This window comes from Oncorhynchus gorbuscha, linkage group LG19 (assembly GCF_021184085.1).
Source record: "Oncorhynchus gorbuscha isolate QuinsamMale2020 ecotype Even-year linkage group LG19, OgorEven_v1.0, whole genome shotgun sequence".
Lineage (NCBI taxonomy): Eukaryota > Metazoa > Chordata > Actinopteri > Salmoniformes > Salmonidae > Oncorhynchus > Oncorhynchus gorbuscha.
Window position 1 is genome coordinate 64,457,243 of NC_060191.1, and position 20,954 is coordinate 64,478,196.

The 20,954-nt window shown below is 45.5% G+C and overlaps 1 protein-coding gene across 1 annotated transcript in view; it reads left to right on the forward strand.

Annotated features, from left to right (window-relative positions):
- Positions 1 to 20,663, forward strand: part of LOC124005266 (roundabout homolog 1-like) — a 485,264-nt gene extending 464,601 nt beyond the window's left edge. Inside the window, 6 exon segments of the mRNA XM_046314363.1 lie at positions 672 to 768; positions 771 to 1,179; positions 3,058 to 3,222; positions 18,640 to 18,915; positions 19,090 to 19,298; positions 19,438 to 20,663. Coding sequence (XP_046170319.1) covers positions 672 to 768; positions 771 to 1,179; positions 3,058 to 3,222; positions 18,640 to 18,915; positions 19,090 to 19,298; positions 19,438 to 19,452 — 1,171 coding nt within the window. The 3' untranslated portion in view covers positions 19,453 to 20,663.
- Positions 20,664 to 20,954: the final 291 nt, after the last annotated feature.

The following is a 20,954-nucleotide window of genomic DNA, read 5'->3' on the forward strand; positions in this document are numbered from 1 at the left end:
GTTAGACCTAAATGAGTTCAGTTAGACATAAATGAGTTCAGTTAGACCTAAATGAGTTCAGTTAGACCTAAATGAGTTCAGTTAGACCTAAATGAGTTCAGTTAGACCTAAATGAGTTCAGTTAGACCTAAATGAGTTCAGTTAGACCTAAATGAGTTCAGTGAGACCTAAATGAGTTCAGTTAGACCTAAATGAGTTCAGTTAGACCTAAATGAGTTCAGTTAGACCTAAATGAGTTCAGTTAGACCTAAATGAGTTCAGTTAGACATAAATGAGTTCAGTTAGACCTAAATGAGTTCAGTTAGACCTAAATGACAGAGTGAAACATATACAGAATCAAGTATACTGAATCAGAATATATCAAAACATGTATCCTTTATGGAGCAAGGCACTAAAGTCATGCAAAGAGCTGTTTCTGAAGTATATTGTTACAACTTATTTATTCAAGGTGTATTATTGATTTATCTTTCATTCATCTTTTGTTTTGATCGTTGACAAAAAAACGATACTAAATATATTTTATTCCCACTTTGTAAGACAATAAATGGGTGATACCCACTGTAGTAATGATTTCAATAGTCTCTGCAAAAAAATGCAATCATATTTTATAATTGATTTATATAATTGATTTCTCATACCCTACATTAAGAACATGTCTTCTGCTGTTTCAGACGCCATGCAGTGAGCCCCCCTTCCCGACCCCTCTCCCCCTCACACACCTACGGCTACATCTCCAGCCCCATGTCCCTGGACACAGACGGCATGGAGGAAGAGGGGGAGATGTTGGAGGAAGAGAGGAGGAGGAGGAGGAGGAGGAAGGGGATGAGACAGACGCGGAGGTGGCTAAGGTGCACCACCACCACACCCACCCTCACCACCCCCACCACCCCCAGCAGATGCACCCCAGGAGGCTGCTGCTGCGGGGTCTGGAGCAGACCCCAGCCTCTAGCATGGGGGACCTGGAGAGCTCTGTGACGGGATCCATGATCAACGGCTGGGGTTCGGCATCCGAGGAGGATAACGCCTCGTCAGGGCGCTCCAGCGCTCTCAGCTCCTCAGACGGATCCTTCTTCACAGATGCCGACTTTGCCCAGGCAGTCGCGTCTGCTGCAGAGTACGCAGGCCTGAAGGTGGCCAAGTACACCAACCCCACGCAAGGCCAGGAGGGAGGCCCCGGAGGTAAGCACATCTATTCCTCACTAATATAACGTCACTTAATCAAGAAGAAGAGAATACAAGATAATGAGCACCTTAATTCCTTAGAGTCTAAGACGTTGGGGGAGGGTGGGTGCTAAGCTGACAAATGGTATTGATATACAGTATGATGGTCATACTATGGATCATTTAGCAATTTTATTTTTTATTTGAGGGCCCCTTTAGGTATACATTTTTGGGGGATAAAATATTGATTTTGGCCTTTACTACTAAAGCCAATGGAAATGCATTGAACTACACATTCATAAATGGCAAAATGGACAGTGAAAAACTAAATCATAAGAGACAAGGTTTTGAAGTGTCTGTCCTAAATCTAAGAGAAATTACAAATACAGTATACTGTATATATTTATTTACACATATTTAACCCGTGTTTTTAGGTAGGCACAAAACTACCTTCAAACTTCCATAATAAAAAAAAAACACAATTACCTTCAGACGAGTCACTTGACACTTGGGGGGTCGTAGAGCCAAATGGAGAACACCATCGTGTTCGTGAGAGTCTCCCCTTTTTCCATAGAATAGTCAGAATAGTTTGAACGCTGTTCGGACACTACAGATGTTTTCGTGAGAAGATTGATTTTCAGGATGTCTCATGATCTGACAAACACTACACCTTCACCGCAGATGCGGAAGTGTGACACTGGAGGACGCGGTGGATTGAGACGCAGCCAATACAAAACTGATATCTATATCTTAAACTGATATCTCTATCCTAAACGGATATCTCTAGCTTAAACTGATATCTATATCCTAAACGGATATCTCTAGCTTAAACTGATATCTCTATCTTAAACAGATATCTCTAGCTTAAACTGATATCTCTATCCTAAACGGATATCTCTAGCTTAAACTGATATCTATATCTTAAACTGATACCTCTATCTTAAACAGATATCTCTATCTTAAACTGATATCTCTATCTTAAACAGATATCTCTATCTTAAACTGATATCTCCATCTTAAACAGATATCTCTATCTTAAACTGATATCTCTATCTTAAACAGATATCTCTATCTTAAACTGATATCTCTATCTTAAACTGATATCTCTATCTTGTAACGGCGTTCGTCTGTTGAAAGAAGATAGTCGGACCGAAATGCAGCGTGTAGGTTACTCATGACTTTAATGAAAGAATCGCGGTACATGAATAAACTGAAACTGAATACAAAAACAACAGAACGGAACGTGAAACTAATTACAGCCTATCTGGTGACTACTACACAAAGACAGGAACAAACACCCACGAATTACAAAGCGAAATTCAGGCTGCCTAAATACGGTTCCCAATCAGAGACAACGATAAGCACCTGACTCTAATTGAGAATCGCCTCAGGCAGCCAAGCCTATACCACACCCCTAATCAGCCGCGATCCCAAATAATACAAACCCCAATACAAAACACAACATATAAACCCATGTCACACTGTTATGCAGGTGAATGAGGACCCAAACATATAACAAAAACACAAAATACAATGACTTTCACAAGTAATGTCCAAACAGGAATAACTGAAATCTTCAGTAGAGGGGAAAACTGATACCACTCTATCTTAAACCTGCTCACACGCAGCATCTATCTTAAACTGATTTCTCCAGTTTAAACAAGGATATATCTAGCTTAAACTGACTCTAATCATATCTAGGGGACTGAAAGAGTAAAGGTAGTTAGGAGAATGAGGAATAGCTATCTTAAACTGATATCTCTATCTTAAACTGATATCTCTAGTTTATGAAACTGATATCTCATGTTTATGAAACTCTTATTCTGAAAGCCCACTGACAGAGGGGAAACCTTTTCATGGTTTCATGTACCTTACCAAATGTATATTTTCCTTCAGGACGAAAGTATCAAATGACCCCTTCAGGCCACCGTCCTGGCAGCCCCCTGTCCACAGACAGCAACATGAGCACGGCCAACATGCAGAAGAGGCCTCCTAAGAAGCAGAAACAGCACCCTGCAGCGGGCCACCCAGGGCTTCAGCGACGAGAGGCCTACCCTGAAGGTACAGTACCGAACCACACTCTGCTCATTCATCACTAAAGTACTGTACGAGGTGGAATATCATAATGAGGACTGGAGTTGTACCATGGGTCCATTTGTAAACTAGTCCACTAAATCTGTAATACATCATATGATTTGTGCCGTCTCCTTAGCGGAAGGACTGGAGGGAATAAAATGCCTTAGAGAACCATGGATCCAGTCTTCCCCGCTAAACAGTCCAATAAATCTGTGAGACCATGGTCATAATGAGGACGGCAGGAGGAGAGTTACCTGACTTAGTCTGCGCCATGGATCCATTTGTAAACTAGTCCAATAAACCTGTAATACAAGCTCATAACGCCGGGGTGGCCAGGACTGGAGTTGTACCATGGATCCACGTTAGAGTAAACTAGTCTAGGACAAGCGTAAATCTGTAATACATCATACATGAGGACTCAGGGAGAAGTTGTACCAGAAGAATGGATCCAGGCTTTGTAAAGGCTAGTCCAATAAACCTGTAATATGCGCATTGAGTCTCATAATGAGGACTGGAGTTGTACCATGGATCCATTGTAAACTAGTCCAATAAATATGTAATACATCATAATGAGGACTGGAGTTGTACCATGGATCCATTGTCGTCTAGTCCAATAAACCTGTAATACCTCATAATGAGGACTGGAGTTGTACCATGGATCCATTGTAAACTTGAGTCCAATAAACCTGTAATACGAGAAGCGCTCATAATGAGGACTGCTGAGCATGGACCATGCGGGATCCCATTGGAAAAACAGAACCAATAAACCTGTAATACACTTCTCAGCCTTCAATAGAGACAACTGGCGTGGAGTACCATGAACATGAATCCATTGAAAAACTAGGTCCAAGCGAAAACAAAATCTGTCTCTAATACATCATCACTAATGCCTGAAGGACAGCTGGAGTTGTACCATGGATCCATTTGTAAACTAGTTCCAATAAACCTGTAATACCTCATCCAATGAGAACCTGGCTCCCTGAGTTGCTACCATGGATCCATTGTAAACATTCAGTCCAATAAATCTGTAATACATCATAATGAGGACTGGAGTTGTACCATGGAACAGACAGATAATCTTAAACTAGCCCAATAAACCTGTAATATACAACAATAATGAGGACTGGAGTTCTGGACCATGGATCCATTCATAATTCCTCCGGCACTCCTGTCAAAACCTGTTCCTCCTCATAATGAGGAAACTGGAGGGTAGCAGACATTAAACACTTCACATGGATCCATTGTAAACTAGTCCAATAACCTGTAATAAGGATAATGAGGACTGGAGTTGTACCATGGATCCATTGTGAACGAAAAATCAAAAGGAAATGGTCTCAATAAACCTGAGGGTTAATACTCTCATATAATGAGGACTGGAGTTGTACCATGGGTCCATTTGTAAAAAACCCTCAGTCCCCAAATCTGCACTAATACCTCATAATGAGGACTGGAGTTGTGCCATGGGTCCATTTGTAAACTATATCCTATCTTAAACTGATATCTCTATCTTAAACTGATATCATAATGAGGACTGGAGTTGTACCATGGGAAACCTTTCCATTTGTAAACTAGTCCACTAAATGACCCCTTCAGGCCAATAGCCCCCTGTCCACAGACAGCAACATGACGGACTGAAGAGGTTAAGAAGCAGAAACAGCACCATGGAGGGCTTCCATTTGTAAACTCTGCTCAGTCCACTAAATCTGTAATGGAATATCATAATGAGGACTGGAGTTGTACCATGGATCCATTTGTAAACTAGTCCACTAAATCTGTAATACCTCATAATGAGGACTGGAGTTGTACCATGGGTCCATTTGTAAACTAGTCCAATAAACCTGTAATACATCATAATGAGGACTGGAGTTGTACCATGGATCCATTTGTAAACTAGTCCACTAAATATTTAATACCTCATAATGAGGACTGGAGTTGTACCATGGATCCATTTGTAAACTAGTCCACTAAATATTTAATACCTCATAATGAGGACTGGAGTTGTACCATGGATCCATTTGTAAACTAGTCCAATAAACCTGTAATACATCATAATGAGGACTGGAGTTGTACCATGGATCCATTTGTAAACTAGTCCACTAAATATTTAATACCTCATAATGAGGACTGGAGTTGTACCATGGATCCATTTGTAAACTAGTCCAATAAACCTGTAATACATCATAATGAGGACTGGAGTTGTACCATGGGTCCATTTGTAAACTAGTCCACTAAATCTGTAATACCTCATAATGAGGACTGGAGTTGTACCATGGGTCCATTTGTAAACTAGTCCACTAAATCTGTAATACCTCATAATGAGGACTGGAGTTGTACCTTGGGTCCATTTGTAAACTAGTCCACTAAATCTGTATGGGTCCATTTGTAATCTAGTCAATAAACCTGTAATACATCATAATGAGGACTGGAGTTGTACCATGGGTCCATTTGTAAACTAGTCCACTAAATCTGTAATACCTCATAATGAGGACTGGAGTTGTACCATGGGTCCATTTGTAAACTAGTCCACTAAATCTGTAATACCTCATAATGAGGACTGGAGTTGTACCATGGGTCCATTTGTAAACTAGTCCACTAAATCTGTAATACCTCATAATGAGGACTGGAGTTGTGCCATGGATCCATTGTAAACTAGTCCAATAAACCTGTAATACCTCATAATGAGGACTGGAGTTGTACCATGGATCCATTGTAAACTAGTCCACTAAATCTGTAATACCTCATAATGAGGACTGGAGTTGTACCATGGATCCATTGTAAACTAGTCCACTAAATCTGTAATGCCTCATAATGAGGACTGGAGTTGTACCATGGGTCCATTTGTAATCTAGTCCACTAATACTGTCATATCTCAGTACCCAGCCCCACCCATGTGATGTATGGCATGGTGCCTGCCTGAGACAGTGTCCAGGACTGAGTGTGAGTGTGTCATAAGTCAGAGCTTTTAATCATCTTCCCCTCGTGTGTGTGAGATCACTTCCAATCTGTGGTGGTGCTGAGTAGAGCAGCCTAGATGGTAGGGCTATGGAGGGGGCTTGTCTCAGGGGACTACTGTCCAGTTCCAGCCCGTTCTCCTGCTGCTGAAACTGGAATGTCTTCCACTCCAGCCAGCCACTAATGAAATTACCCCAGGTGCTCTGGCTCTTATTGAAGTGGCCCCCTGGCCTCCACTCCAGAAGCCAGGAATAAACAAAGCAGGGGCTAACTACAGAGTAACAACGCACAGCACCGGGAATATGCTTATCCTTGTCAAAATGAAGGTTATTTATTGTTGCTTTATTTGTGGCCTATGTGTTAGTTTTAGTGTGTGTGTGTGTGTGTGTGTGTGTGTGTGTGTGTGTATTATTGCGTGTGTGTGTCTTATGCGTGCATATGTGAGGTGTCCTTGTGTGTTGGAAGCACTTGACAGGCAGATTTAATATCCAGCTCCACTCTGAGCCAGACCAGCTATCACTGCACCAAATCCTACCCCTTCTCCCTTCATCCCTTCATCCTGCCTTCCACCCCATCCCCTCCCTTTGAAGTAAACTCTCCATCCCTCACTCTGCTCTCTTCCAGCTCCCTCCATCTCTCCTCCCTCCCTCCTCCCTCATTCCCAATCTTTGTTCCCTATGTGTGTCTGAGAGGAGTGAGGAGGAGAGGAGACAAGACAGTTCTCCGGCCCCAGTCTGGTCTGGTCGCTGATTGTATTCCATCTGAATATATTGATTGCACTGTTGTGGGGGGCTGGGTGAGTGACATAGAGGTGATAGGGAGGAGAGAGGTGATAGGGAGGAGAGAGGTGATAGGGAGGAGAGAGGTGATGGGGAGGAGAGAGATGATGGGGAGATGAGAGGTGATGGGGTGATGAGAGGTGATGGGGAGATGAGAGGTGATGGGGAGGAGAGAGGTGATGGGGAGATGAGAGGTGATGGGGAGATGAGAGGTGATGGGGAGGAGAGAGGTGATGGGGAGGAGAGAGGTGATGGGGAGATGAGAGGTGATAGGGAGGAGAGAGGTGATGGGGAGGAGAGAGATGATGGGGAGGAGAGAGATGATGGGGAGGAGAGAGATGATGGGGAGGAGAGATGGTGGGGAGGAGAGAGGTGAATAGCTTCTTTTGTTAGGGCGTTTGGTAAACAAATTCAAAAGCGCGTTCAGGTCCAGCCGAACGTCAGACAAAAAGTTCCGTTACAGCCCGTAGAAACTTGTCAAACTAAGTATAGAATCAATCTTTTGGATGTTTTTATCATAAATCTTCAATAAGGTTCCAACCGGAGAATTCCTGTCTGTAGAAAAGCAATGGAACGAGAGCTAACTCTCTTGTGACTGCGCCTCAGAGACTGGGGCAATCTGCCAGACACCTGGCTCATTCCTCTCTCATTCGGTCCCACCTCACAGTAGAATCCTCAAACAAAGTTCTAAAGACGGTTGACATCTAGTGGAAGGCTTAGGAAGTTCAACATAACCAACATCCCACTGTATCTACAATAGGGGCTGAGTTAAAAAACTACAAGCCTCAGATTTCCCACTTCCTGGTTGGATTTTTCTCAGGTTTTCGCCTGCCATATGAGTTCAGTTACACTCATCATTCAAACAGTTTTAGAAACTTCAGAGTGTTTTTATATCCAATACTACTAATAATATGCATATATTAGCATCTGGGACAGAGTAGCAGGCAGTTTACTCTGGGCACCTTATTCATCCACCCTGTCACCAAGAAGTTAATCGTTTTACAGAACTTCTTTGGGTTAGACCCACAGAGAGAGAACTGCTCCTTAAAATAACTTTGGCCTTCTGGATAGCCTGAGTGAGCTTATTTCTCATTTTCCTGAATGAGAGCCAGTCAGCTTGAGTATGCATGTGCTGAGCCTTTCACCAAATGCTATTATTGAGTAACTCTGCCAGATCACGGTCGAACCAGGGGCTGAACCTGTTTTTAATTATATTTTTCTTTATGCGGTCGTGTTTGTTAACAATACCACAGAAAATATCAAAACAAGGTTGAAGTGTCTTCGACAGAGGGGGATCAAGCTGATTCTATATAAATTTACAGAGGCCAGGTAATGAAGAAAGACTTGCTCATTAAAGTTTTTAAGCAAGCGTCTATGACAAATCAGGACAGATCATTTCAATGAGCAATCCTTAACAAACACAGGCTGTAAAACAGTGATCACTAAGGTCTTTACAGAAAACACCAGACTGATACCTATCAGGATTATTTGTGAGGATAACATCAAGGAGTTTAGCGTTTTTCTGGGTGCTTGGAGTCATACCTTGTGGGATTGGTAAAAGTCTGAGAAATATTTAGGGAGTCCCATTGCTTTAGGACTTGGTCAACTGGTTTAAGCATGTCCCAGTTTAGATCACCTAGCAGGACAAATTCAGACTTAGTGTAAGCGGCCAGGAGAGAGCTTAGAGCATTTCGAGTACAAGCCGGTGCTGATGGTAGACGATAACACCCAGCAATAGTCAAAAAAGACCTATTTGAAAGTTTAATGCTTATAACCAGCTAATCAAATTGTTTGGGGACAGACTTGGTGGAGACAACCGAACACTGAAGGTGATCCTTGGTAAAGATTGCCACTCCACAACCTTTGGAAGATCTGTCTTGCCAAAAAAGTTTATAACCAGAAAGGTTAACAGCAGTGTTCAAAACACTCTTTCTTAACCACATCTCAGTAATGACCAACACATCTGGATTGAATCTGTGAACCCACACTTTCATTAACCACATCTCAGTAATGACCAACACATCTGGATTGGATCTGTGAACCCACACTTTCATTAACCACGTCTCAGTAATGACCAACACATCTGGATTGGATCTGTGAACCCACACTTTCATTAACCACATCTCAGTAATGACCAACACATCTGGATTGGAGCTGTGAACCCACACTTTCAATTGATACATTTTAGGTAATAAGTGCAGAAAACCCAGGCTTTTACAAGAGCAGAAATCAGTGAATCAGATATCAGAGCACAAGGCAGAATTGGGGCTAGCTACTGTAGATTGGTACATGCACATTTCCAGATATCATCTACAGTAATACAATCTCCTGCTATTGTTGGCCTCAAGGGCACCTCACACTTCAAAACTAAGATCAGCCGGATCAGTTCTGTACTAGCAAGCCTTAACCTATCACATTGGTTAAAAAAGGTTATACATGCCAACATATTAATCAAGAATTAGGCAAAGTGATCGTGTCAGGCAAAGATTTTATCCAACTTTTTGAGCATTGCAACATTTGATGTAAAGTCCCTTTCTCTGTGGTTGTCTCACGCGTCTATAGTGTTCACAGCTGCCGAAGCCTCATCGGGATTTGTTATTCCCCAACATTTGCAACTTGGTCATTGAGCGTCATCACTATATCTTTCCTTTGCGGTACTTCGATCATGATTACCAGCTGAGTTAAACTTTTATGAGTTGATTTTACTCCTGCCTCAGAGCTTGTGTGAGCAGTGTCTTGATGTCATCCTAAAACCTACTCTGAGCTGAGAGTTTTTTTTAACTCTTAAAAGAGGTTTTTGTCCTCACCCCCATGTGTCCATAAATCTGCCTGGCTGTCCTCTCCTCTCCTCCTCCTCCTGTAGGGGGCTATATCTCATAGACAGTGGCATTGATCGGATCCTGACTGAGGTAGGAGGCAGGGAGACATAAAAGACACTGCAGACACTTTCTGCCGTATGATATCGACTGACCCAATGTGTATTCAGGAGGTGTGTTGTTTTTGTATTTCACCTTTATTTAACCAGGGAGGATAGTTGAGAACAAGTTCTCATTTACATCTGCGACCTGGCCAAGATAAAGGAAAGCAGTGCGACACAAACAACAACACAGAGTTACACATGGGATAAACAAACACAATAGGAAAATCTGTATACAGTGTGTGCAAATGAAGTAGGTAGGTAAGGAAGTAAGGCAATTAATAGGCCAATAGTGACAAAGTAATTTCAGTTTAGCATTTACACTGGAGTGATAGATGTGCAGATGAGGATGTGCAGGTAGAAATACCGGTGTGCAAAAGAGCAGAAAAAAAAAAAAAAAAATTATTGGGATGAGGTAGGTAGTTGGTTGGATGGGCTATTTACAGATGTGCTGTGTACAGCTGCAGCGATCGGTAAGCTGCTCTGACAGCTGACGCTTGAAGTTAGTGAGGAAGATATAAGTTTCCAACTTCAGTGATTTTTGAAATTCGTTCCAGTCATTGGCAGCAGAGAACTGGAAGGAACGGTGGCCAAACGAGGTGTTGGCTTTGGATCGTCAGTTTTACGAGGGTATGTTTGGCAGCATGAGTGAAGGAGGCTTTGTTGCGAAATAGGAAGCTGATTCTAGATTTAATTTTGGATTGGAGATGATTAATATGAGTCTGGAAGGAGAGTTTACAGTCTAGCCAGACACCTAGGTATTTGTAGTTGTCCACATATATATACACGTCCAGAGTAGTGAAGCTAGTCGGGTGTGTGCGGGTGCGGGCAGCGATCAGTTGAAGAGCGTTCATTTAGTTTTACTAGCCTGGAAGAGCAGTTGGAGGCCACGGAAGGAGAGTTGTATGGCGTTGAAATTCGTTTTGGGGATGTGTGTATTAGACCTTCCTGATTCAACCAAAGCTCCATAGTAAAAACGCAATGGCAACACCTTTCGACCCCGAGAATGTAAAAAGTTCCTACAGTGTGATTCAACTCACAGCATACCATGATGGACATTGGGATGCTGGGTGTGAGTGGCATAGGGATGCTGGGTATAATAGATATTGGGATGCTGGGTGTAATAGGTATTGGGATGCTGGGTATAATAGATATTGGGATGCTGGGTGTAATAGGTATTGGGATGCTGGGTGTAATAGGCATTGGGATGCTGGGTGTAATAGGTATTGGGATGCTGGGTGTAATAGGTATTGGGATGCTGGGTGTGAGCGACATTGGGATGCTGGGTGTAATAGGTATTGGGATGCTGGGTGTGAGCGACATTGGGATGCTGGGTATGAGCGGCATTGGGATGCTGGGTGTGAGGGACATTGGGAAGCTGGGTCTAATCAGCATTGGGATGCTGGGTGTAATAGGCATTGGGATGCTGGGTGTAATAGGCATTGGGATGCTGGGTGTAATCAGCATCGGGATGCTGGGTGTGAGCTGCATAAGGATGCTGAGTGTAATAGGCATTGGGATGCTGGGTGTAATAGGTATTGGGATGCTGGGTGTGAGCGACATTGGGATGCTGGGTGTGAGCGGCATTGGGATGCTGGGTGTGAGCGACATTGGGAAGCTGGGTCTAATCAGCATCGGGATGCTGGGTGTGAGCGACATTGGGAAGCTGGGTCTAATCAGCATCGGGATGCTGGGTGTGAGCGACATTGGGATGCTGGGTGTGAGCGACATTGGGATGCTGACTGTGAACACTATTGGGTGTGAGCAGCAATGGGATGGTAGGTGTGAGCGGTGGGAATGGCTGATTGCTATGTTTATTAACTTTGTTATCCTGTGTGGATTATGGGCCGTGCCGGCCGACAGAGCTGACCCGTCACTCAACTGGGAGGCTGATTAAAAGATGAAAAGCCATCGATCGAAAGCAACACAGAAGGCTTTTCTCAGGCAGCTTGTTTTGCTTGGACGGGTGTGTCTGTGTCTCTGTGTGTGTCTAGATGTTTGAGCACTCAGGCAGCCCACCAGTCAGGCTCATATGAATAATGGCTCAAGGACAGACATCATTGATTCATCGACAGGGGAAGTGGAGCAGGTCAGAAAGCCAGCTGCTGATCGTCACGCTCTCCTCCATCTCTCTCTCTCTCCTCTATCTCTCTCTCCTCCAATTCTCTCTCTCTCCTCCATCGTTCTCTCTCTCCTCCATCTATCTCTCTCTCCTTCATCTCCATCTCTCTCCTACATCTCCATCTCACTCCCCCATATCTCTCTCTCCTCCAATTCTCTCTCTCTCCTCCATCTCTCTTCCCCATCTCGCTCTCTCCTCCATCGCTCTCTCTCTCTCCTCCCTCTATCTCTCTCTCTCCTTCATCTCCATCTCTCTCCTCCATCTCTCTCTCTCTCCTAAATCTCCTTCTCTCTCCTACATCTCCATCTCACTCCCCCATCTTTCTTTCTCCTCCATCTCTCTCTCTCTCCTCCATTTCTCTATCTCCTGCATCTCTCTCTCTCCTCCATCTCTCTCTCCTCCATCTACATCTCTCTCTTCCATCTCCATCTCTCTCCTCCATCTCCATCTCTCTCCTCCATCTCTCTCTCTCCTTCATCTCTCTCTCTCCTCCATCTCTCTCTCTCCTTTATCTCCCTCTCCTCCATCTCGCGCTCTCTCCTCCATCTCTCTCTCCTCCATCACTCTCCTCCATCTCCATCTCTCTCCTCCATCTCCATCTCTCTCCTCCATCTCTCTCTCACTCCTCCATCTCACTCTCTCCTCCATCTCTCTCTCTCCTCCATCTCTCTCTCCTCCATCTCTCTCTCTCCTCCATCTCTCTCTCTCTCCTCCATCTCTCTCTCTCTCCTCCATCTCTCTCTCCTCCATCTCTCTCTCTCCTCCATCTCTCTCTCTCCTCCATCTCTCTCTCTCTCCTCCATCTCTCTCTCTCACTCCTCCATCTCTCTCTCCTCCATCTCTCTCTCCTCCATCTCTCTCTCCTCCATCTCTCTCTCTCCTCCATCTCTCTCTCTCCTCCATCTCTCTCTCTCTCCTCCATCTCTCTCTCTCCTCCATCTCTCTCTCCTCCATCTCTCTCTCTCCTCCATCTCTCTCTCTCCTCCATCTCTCTCTCCTCCATATCTCTCCTCCATCTCTCTCTCCTCCATCTCTCTCTCTCCTCCATCTCTCTCTCTCTCCTCCATCTCTCTCTCTCTCCTCCATCTCTCTCTCTCTCCTCCATCTCTCTCTCTCTCCTCCATCTCTCTCTCTCCTCCATCTCTCTCTCTCTCCTCCATCTCTCTCTCTCTCCTCCATCTCTCTCTCTCCTCCATCTCTCTCTCTCCTCCATCTCTCTCTCTCTCCTCCATCTCACTCTCTCCTCCATCTCTCTCTCTCCTCCATCTCTCTCTCTCCTCCATCTCTCTCTCTCTCCTCCATCTCTCTCTCTCACTCCTCCATCTCTCTCTCCTCCATCTCTCTCCTCCATCTCTCTCTCCTCCATCTCTCTTTCTCTTCCATCTCTCTCTCCTCCATTTCTCTCTCTCTCCTCCATTTCTCTCTCTCTCCTCCATTTCTCTCTCTCTCTCTCTCCTCCATCTCCCTCTCTCTCCTCCATCTCTCTCTCTCCTCCATCTCTCTCTCCTCCATCTCTCTCTCCTCCATCTCTCTTTCTCCTCCATTTCTCTCTCTCTCCTCCATCTATCTCTCTCTCCTCCATCTATCTCTCTCTCCTCCATCTCTCTCTCCTCCATCTCCATCTCTCTCCTCCATCCCTCTCTCTCCTCCATCACTCTCTCTCTCTTCTCCATCTATCTCTCTCTCCTCCATCTCTCTCTCTCCTCCAACTCTCTCTCTCCTCCAACTCTCTCTCTCCTCCATCTCTCTCTCTCCTCCATCTCTCTCTCCTCCATCTCCATCTCTCTCCTCCATCTCTCTCTCCTCCATCCCTCTCTCTCCTCCATCGCTCTCTCTCTCTTCTCCATCTATCTCTCTCTCCTCCATCTCTCTCTCTCCTCCAACTCTCTCTCTCCTCCAACTCTCTCTCTCCTCCATCTCTCTCTCTCCTCCATCTCTCTCTCCTCCATCTCCATCTCTCTCCTCCATCTCTCTCTCTCCTCCATCGCTCTCTCTCTCTCCTCCATCTCTCTCTCCTCCATCTCGCGCTCTCTCCTCCATCTCTCTCTCCTCCATCTCTCTTTCTCCTCCATTTCTCTCTCTCGCCTCATTCTCTCTCTCTCCTCCATCTCCATCTCTCTCCTCCATCTCTCTCTCTCCTCCATCTCCATCTCTCTCCTTCATCTCCCTCTATCTCCTCCATCTCTCTCTCCTCCATCTCCATCTCTCTCCTCCATCTCTCTCTCTCCTCCATCTCCATCTCTCTCCTCCATCTCCCTCTATCTCCTCCATCTCTCTCTCACTCCTCCATCTCTCTCACTCCTCCATCTCCCTCTATCTCCTCCATCTCTCTCTCTCCTCCATCTCCCTCTCTCTCCTCCATCTCCCTCTCTCTCCTCCATCTCCCTCTCTCTCCTCCATCTCCCTCTCTCTCCTCCATCTCTCTCTCTCCTCCATCTCTCTCTCTCTCCTCCATCTCTCTCTCTTTCCTCCATCTCTCTCCCTCTCTCCTCCATCTCTTTCTCCTCCATCTCTCTCTCTCCTCCATCTCTCTCTCTCCTCAATCTCTCTCTCTCCTCCATCTCTCTCTCTCTCCTCCATCTCTCTCTCTCACTCTCCTCCATCTCTCTCTCTCTCTCTCCTCCATCTCTCTCTCTCTCTCCTCCATCTCTCTCTCACTCTCCTCCATCTCTCTCTCTCTCTCTCCTCCATCTCCCTCTCACTCTCCTCCATCTCTCTCTCTCTCCTCCATCTCTCTCTCTCACTCCTCCATCACTCTCTCCTCCATCTCTCTCATCCATCTCTCTCCTCCATCTCTCTGTACTCCATCTCTCTTTCTCTTCCATCTCTCTCTCCTCCATTTCTCTCTCTCTCCTCCATTTCTCTCTCTCTCTCTCCTCAATCTCTCTCTCCTCCATCTCTCTCTCTCCTCCATCTCTCTCTCCTCCATCTCTCTTTCTCCTCCATTTCTCTCTCTCTCCTCCATCTCTCTCTCTCTCCTCAATCTCTCTCTCCTCCATCTCTCTCTCTCCTCCATTTATCTCTCCTCCATCTCTCTCTCATCCATCTCTCTCTCTCCTCCATCTCTCTCTCTACTCCATCTCTCTCTCCTCCATTTCTCTCTCCTCCATCTCTCTCATCCATCTCTCTCTTTGTCCTCCATCTCTCTCTCTCTCTCCTCCATCTCTCTCTCTCCTCCATCTCTCTCTCCAATTCTCTCTCTCTCCTCCATCTCTCTCTCTCCTCCATCTCTCTCTCTCTTTCCTCCAATTCTCTCTCTCTCCTCCATCTCTCTCTCTTTCCTCCATCTCTCTCTCTCTCCTCCATCTCTCTCTCTCCTCCATCTCTCTCCTCCATCTCTCTCTCCTCCATTTCTCTCTCCTCCATCTCTCTCTCTCCTCCATCTCTCTCTCTCTCTACTCCATCTCTCTCTCCTCCATTTCTCTATCCTCCATCTCTCTCTCTCCTCCATCTCTCTTTGTCCTCCATCTCTCTCTCCTCCATATCTCTCCACCATCTCTCTCTCTCCTCCATCTCTCTCTCTCCTCCATCTCTCTCTCTCCTCCATCTCTCTCTCTCTACTCCATCTCTCTCTCCTCCATTTCTCTATCCTCCATCTCTCTCTCTCCTCCATCTCTCTTTGTCCTCCATCTCTCTCTACTCCATCTCTCTCTCCTCCATTTCTCTATCCTCCATCTCTCTCTCTCCTCCATCTCTCTTTGTCCTCCATCTCTCTCTCCTCCATATCTCTCCTCCATCTCTCTCTCTCCTCCATCTCTCTCTCTCCTCCATATCTCTCCTCCATCTCTCTCTCTCTCCTCCATATCTCTCCTCCATCTCTCTCTCCTCCATCTCTCTCTCTCCTCCATCTCTCTCTCTCCTCCATCTCTCTCTCTCTCCTCCATCTCTCTCTCTCTCTCTCTCTCTCTCTCTCTCTCTCTCTCTCTCTCTCTCTCTCTCTCTCTCTCCTCTCCTCTCTCTCTCTCCTCCATCTCTCTCTCTCTCCTCCATCTCTCTCTCTCTCTCTCTCTCTCTCTCTCTCTCTCTCTCTCTCTCTCTCTCTCTCTCTCATCTCTCTCTCTCCTCCATCTCTCTCTCTCCTCCATCTCTCTCTCTCTCCTCCATCTCTCTCTCTCTCTCTCTCTCTCTCTCTCTCTCTCTCTCTCTCTCTCTCTCTCTCCCTCCATCTCTCTCTCTCCTCCATCTCTCTCTCTCACTCCTCCATCTCTCTCTCTCTCCTCCATCTCTCTTTGTCCTCCATCTCTCTCTCCTCCATATCTCTCCACCATCTCTCTCTCTCCTCCATCTCTCTCTCTCCTCCATCTCTCTCTCTCCTCCATCTCTCTCTCTCTACTCCATCTCTCTCTCCTCCATTTCTCTATCCTCCATCTCTCTCTCTCCTCCATCTCTCTTTGTCCTCCATCTCTCTCTCTACTCCATCTCTCTCTCCTCCATTTCTCTATCCTCCATCTCTCTCTCTCCTCCATCTCTCTTTGTCCTCCATCTCTCTCTCCTCCATATCTCTCCTCCATCTCTCTCTCTCTCCTCCATCTCTCTCTCTCCTCCATATCTCTCCTCCATCTCTCTCTCTCTCCTCCATATCTCTCCTCCATCTCTCTCTCTCCTCCATCTCTCTCTCTCTCCTCCATCTCTCTCTCTCCTCCATCTCTCTCTCTCTCCTCCATCTCTCTCTCTCTCTCTCTCTCTCTCTCTCTCTCTCTCTCTCTCTCTCTCTCTCTCTCTCTCTCTCTCTCTCTCTCTCCTCCATCTCTCTCTCTCCTCCATCTCTCTCTCTCTCCTCCATCTCTCTCTCTCTCTCTCTCTCTCTCTCTCTCTCTCTCTCTCTCTCTCTCTCTCTCTCTCTCTCTCTCTCTCTCTCCATCTCTCTCTCTCCTCCATCTCTCTCTCTCTCCTCCATCTCTCTCTCTCTCTCTCTCTCTCTCTCTCTCTCTCTCTCTCTCTCTCTCTCTCTCTCTCTCCTCCATCTCTCTCTCTCTCCTCCATCTCTCTCTCTCACTCCTCCATCTCTCTCTCTCTCCTCCTTCTCTTGTCTGTCTTCTTTATCTCCCCTTCCTCTCCTCTCTCATCTCTTTCCCTTCACTCCTCTCTCCCTTCCTCCATATTCCATGTATCCCTATCTTCCTGCTATTCCACCTTATCTCCACACTATCTCCCCTCTCTGTCGTCTCAGTCCAGAGTACTTCCACTTGGCCTGGCTGTGTGTACACACTATAGTCAGGAGTCCGTCCATTTCTACTTGGCCAGACTGTGTGTACACAGTTCTGTCCAGAGTACTTCCACATGGCCAGGTTGTGTGTACACAGTTCAGTCCAGAGTACTTCCACTTGGCCAGGTTGTGTGTACACAGTTCAGTCCAGAGTACTCTCACTTGGCCATATTGTGTGTACACAGTTTAGTCCTGAGTACTTCCACTTGGTCAGGTTGTGTAAACACAGGAAATTCCAGAGTACTTCCGTTCAGCCAGGTTGTGTAAACACAGTAAATTCCAGAGTACTTCCGCTCAGCCAGGTTGTACACAGTAAATTCCAGAGTACTTCCGCTCAGCCAGGTTGTGTAAACACAATAAATTCCAGAGTACTTCCACCTGGTCAGGTTGTGTGAACATAGTATAGCTTTTTTTGGTCTCACCTTGCAGGTGCAAGACAACTGAGTGATCGTTAATGTACAGTATGTTAGCTGGTAGCTCTAACGGGTAGTCTCTAATGGCTTTTATGGCTCTAACGGCTCTAATAGCTCTTATGGCTCTAACGGCTCTAATGGCTAGGCTCTAATAGCTCTTATGGCTAGGCTCTAATGGCTAGGCTCTAATGGCTAGTCTCTAAGGGCTAGGTTCTAATAGCTCTTATGGCTAGGCTCTAATGGCTAGGTTCTAATGGCTAGGCTCTAATAGCTCTTATGGCTAGGCTCTAATGGCTAGGCTCTAATGGCTAGTCTCTAAGGGCTAGGTTCTAATAGCTCTTATGGCTCTAACGGCTCTAATGGCTAGTCTCTAATGGCCAGTCTCTAATGGCTAGGCTCTAATAGCTCTTATGGCTAGGCTCTAATGGCTAGGCTCTAATGGCTAGTCTCTAAGGGCTAGGTTCTAATAGCTCTTATGGCTCTAACGGCTCTAATGGCTAGTCTCTAATGGCCAGTCTCTAATGGCTAGGCTCTAATAGCTATTATGGCTAGGCTCTAATAGCTATTATGGCTAGGCTCTAATGGCTAGGCTCTAATGGCTAGGCTCTAATAGCTCTTATGGGTAGGCTCTAATGGCTAGGCTCTAATGGCTAGCCTCTAATAGCTCTTATGGCTAGGCTCTTATGGCTAGGCTCTAATGGCTAGGCTCTAATAGCTCTTATGGCTAGGCTCTAATTGATAGGCTCTAATGGCTAGCCTCTAATAGCTCTTATGGCTAGGCTCTTATGGCTAGGCTCTAATGGCTAGGCTCTAATAGCTCTTATGGGTAGGCTCTAATGGCTAGGCTCTAATGGCTAGGCTCTAATAGCTCTTATGGCTAGGCTCTAATTGATAGGCTCTAATGGCTAGGCTCTAATGGCCCTTATGGCTCTAACGGCTCTTATATCACACACCCTAACATGAGTTTTTTACTGAGTATCTAATGTCCTCCTCTGCCTGTCTTTATCTTCCAGATCTGCCCCCCCCTCCCATCCCCCCTCCAGCGGGGCTCAAGTCCCCCACACACCCCCCCAAGACAGCCCTGGAGACCCGGGGGGTGATGTCCCCCAAGGCAGGCGAGGGCAGGGACAGGAGAGGGGGCTCAGGAGGAGGGTACCGGCAACGGGAGGGATCGGACCCCCGTACCAGCTCCTCTGAGCGCCGGGAGACCCAGGACAGACAGAAGATCCCCCGTGCAGGGAAAGGGAACAAACAGGAGGGGGGCAGCACCAAGGCACGCCAACACCCAGGTACAGAGAACACCTAGGGACATGGAACTAATGACATTTAACCGAGCAGTATATTGTTCTTTCTGCTCTGTAGACATGCCGCTCTGACAGTACAACTTTAGATTGTGAATAGCTGTATGCATTGTATTGAAGGACATGAGTTCTCAGTGTGTCTTCTCTCCTCTTTTGTCCCAGGGCCAGAGGACATCCTGCCCTACAGCCGCCCCTCCTTCCCCACGGTCCACAGTCCCCGAGACATTGACCCCAGATCCCCCAGCTCTATGTCCTCCCGGGGCTCAGGGGGGCGGCGGAGTGGAGAGGGGGGGGCAGGGGCCCGCAGGAACCCTAACGACATGGGCCTCAACACCTTGGGAGCCTTCCAGCCGGGAGACGATGACTTAGAGGTACAACACTTGCCGACTGGCTAACTCGGTGTTACCGCAGATTTAGTATTGGTAGGTTACTGAGCAATGGCTTATATTACATGCTGTGTGTATATTTGTATCCTTGCTGAAATGTCTGTTTTGTTGTGTCTTTCCCCAGATGGTGGAGAGCTGAAGTACTAGACGGGAAGAACAGGAAGTACTGTCCAGAATTAAGTTTCCAAGAAGAGGAATGCTGTGATCGTTCCTCTGCCCTTTTAAATATCTCAGTATCTCACCATCATGTTTGCTGAAAAATACTGTACATCAATTGTGTTTCAATACATCTGGAAAAAATACCAATTGTTTTTCTAGTTTATCGTTTTCTATGTCCATTTTAAACAAGAAAAAAAAATGCCAAGCAAAATAGCCAGTAGTATGTAATGTTTTATTCCAAGGCAATAGGGAGTAACAGTGGACTCCAAGTATTGACAAGATCCACTTGGCTTGCCTCGGCAAGCACTGTGGGAAGCCTTGACCTTACAGCCAGGTGTTACTGTAATGAGATGAGCTACAAGCAGACTGTCTTGTAAATATACCTGTACACATAATGTCCTTTTGTATAGCGTCCATCGTGGTACTTTGTTTTCTTTGTGTTCTTCGTTTTATTTTATTTTGTGAATTATTATTTTATTATGCCAGTAAATATAATTATTTTATCATTTTCCATCCATGTTGTAAATCGCTATATTATTTAGCTGTCCCAAGAAAGTGCCACTTTGGGATTGTTCTTTTTCTAATGCACTGTTATTTTTTTGTGTCAATGTTTATTTGTTTTACTTTGGTTTTAAAAGCACAATCACTAAACTTTATTTTAAGCCATTTTATCTATTAACCTTTTTGTCTTACTGGTGGAATACAGGTATGACAAAAGAGTCTTGTTAATCCTGATGATGACGAAGAAGATGATGATGATGTTGGTAAAGGTCATAGTCTGTTTATGATGGGCGTGGATTGAAAGGAGACTTCCTGTGTCATGATTGGCTCATTTCAGATTCTGATGCTAGCTCATGTGAGGACCTTCAACACAGACAGTTATTGTGGTTCATAGCAGCAATGTAAATGTCTTTTTGAATTGACCGTAGTTCCAGCCATTGCACATTAATTCAAGCAGTGACATTGTCTACTAATGCACTTAAAAGAATGTAACATACAGAAAATGGGCGACACCTTGTGAATCTGGAGAGGCCGTGATTGGACAAGGAGAGTCTCTTTTCCAGAGAAGGGTTTGGTCGGTGGATCACTTCTCTGAGCAGAGAGGGTTCTGTTGTTTATTCGTAGGACATCTGCAAACATTTGTTTCGTAAAGCAAAAAGCTAAATAACTTTATGAATAAAAAATGTTCAAACTGTTAGCGTTCCCTCCTTTTTTTCTGATATCAGAGGGACATGGGGGGACAGCATGTCCCCTAGGGTGTCCCCTAGGGTGTCCCCTGGGGCCTCTCTCTCGCTGAAGCTCTCCTGGCTACATTTGAAGATCAGAGCTCAGGCATTTTGGTTGATATTGGAAGTGTGTGTGTCGCCTGGGTCTGCTACTCCTAAATCAAATCAAATGTATTTATATAGCCCTTCGTACATCAGCTGATATCTCAAAGTGCTGTACAGAAACCCAGCCTAAAACCCCAAACAGCAAGCAATG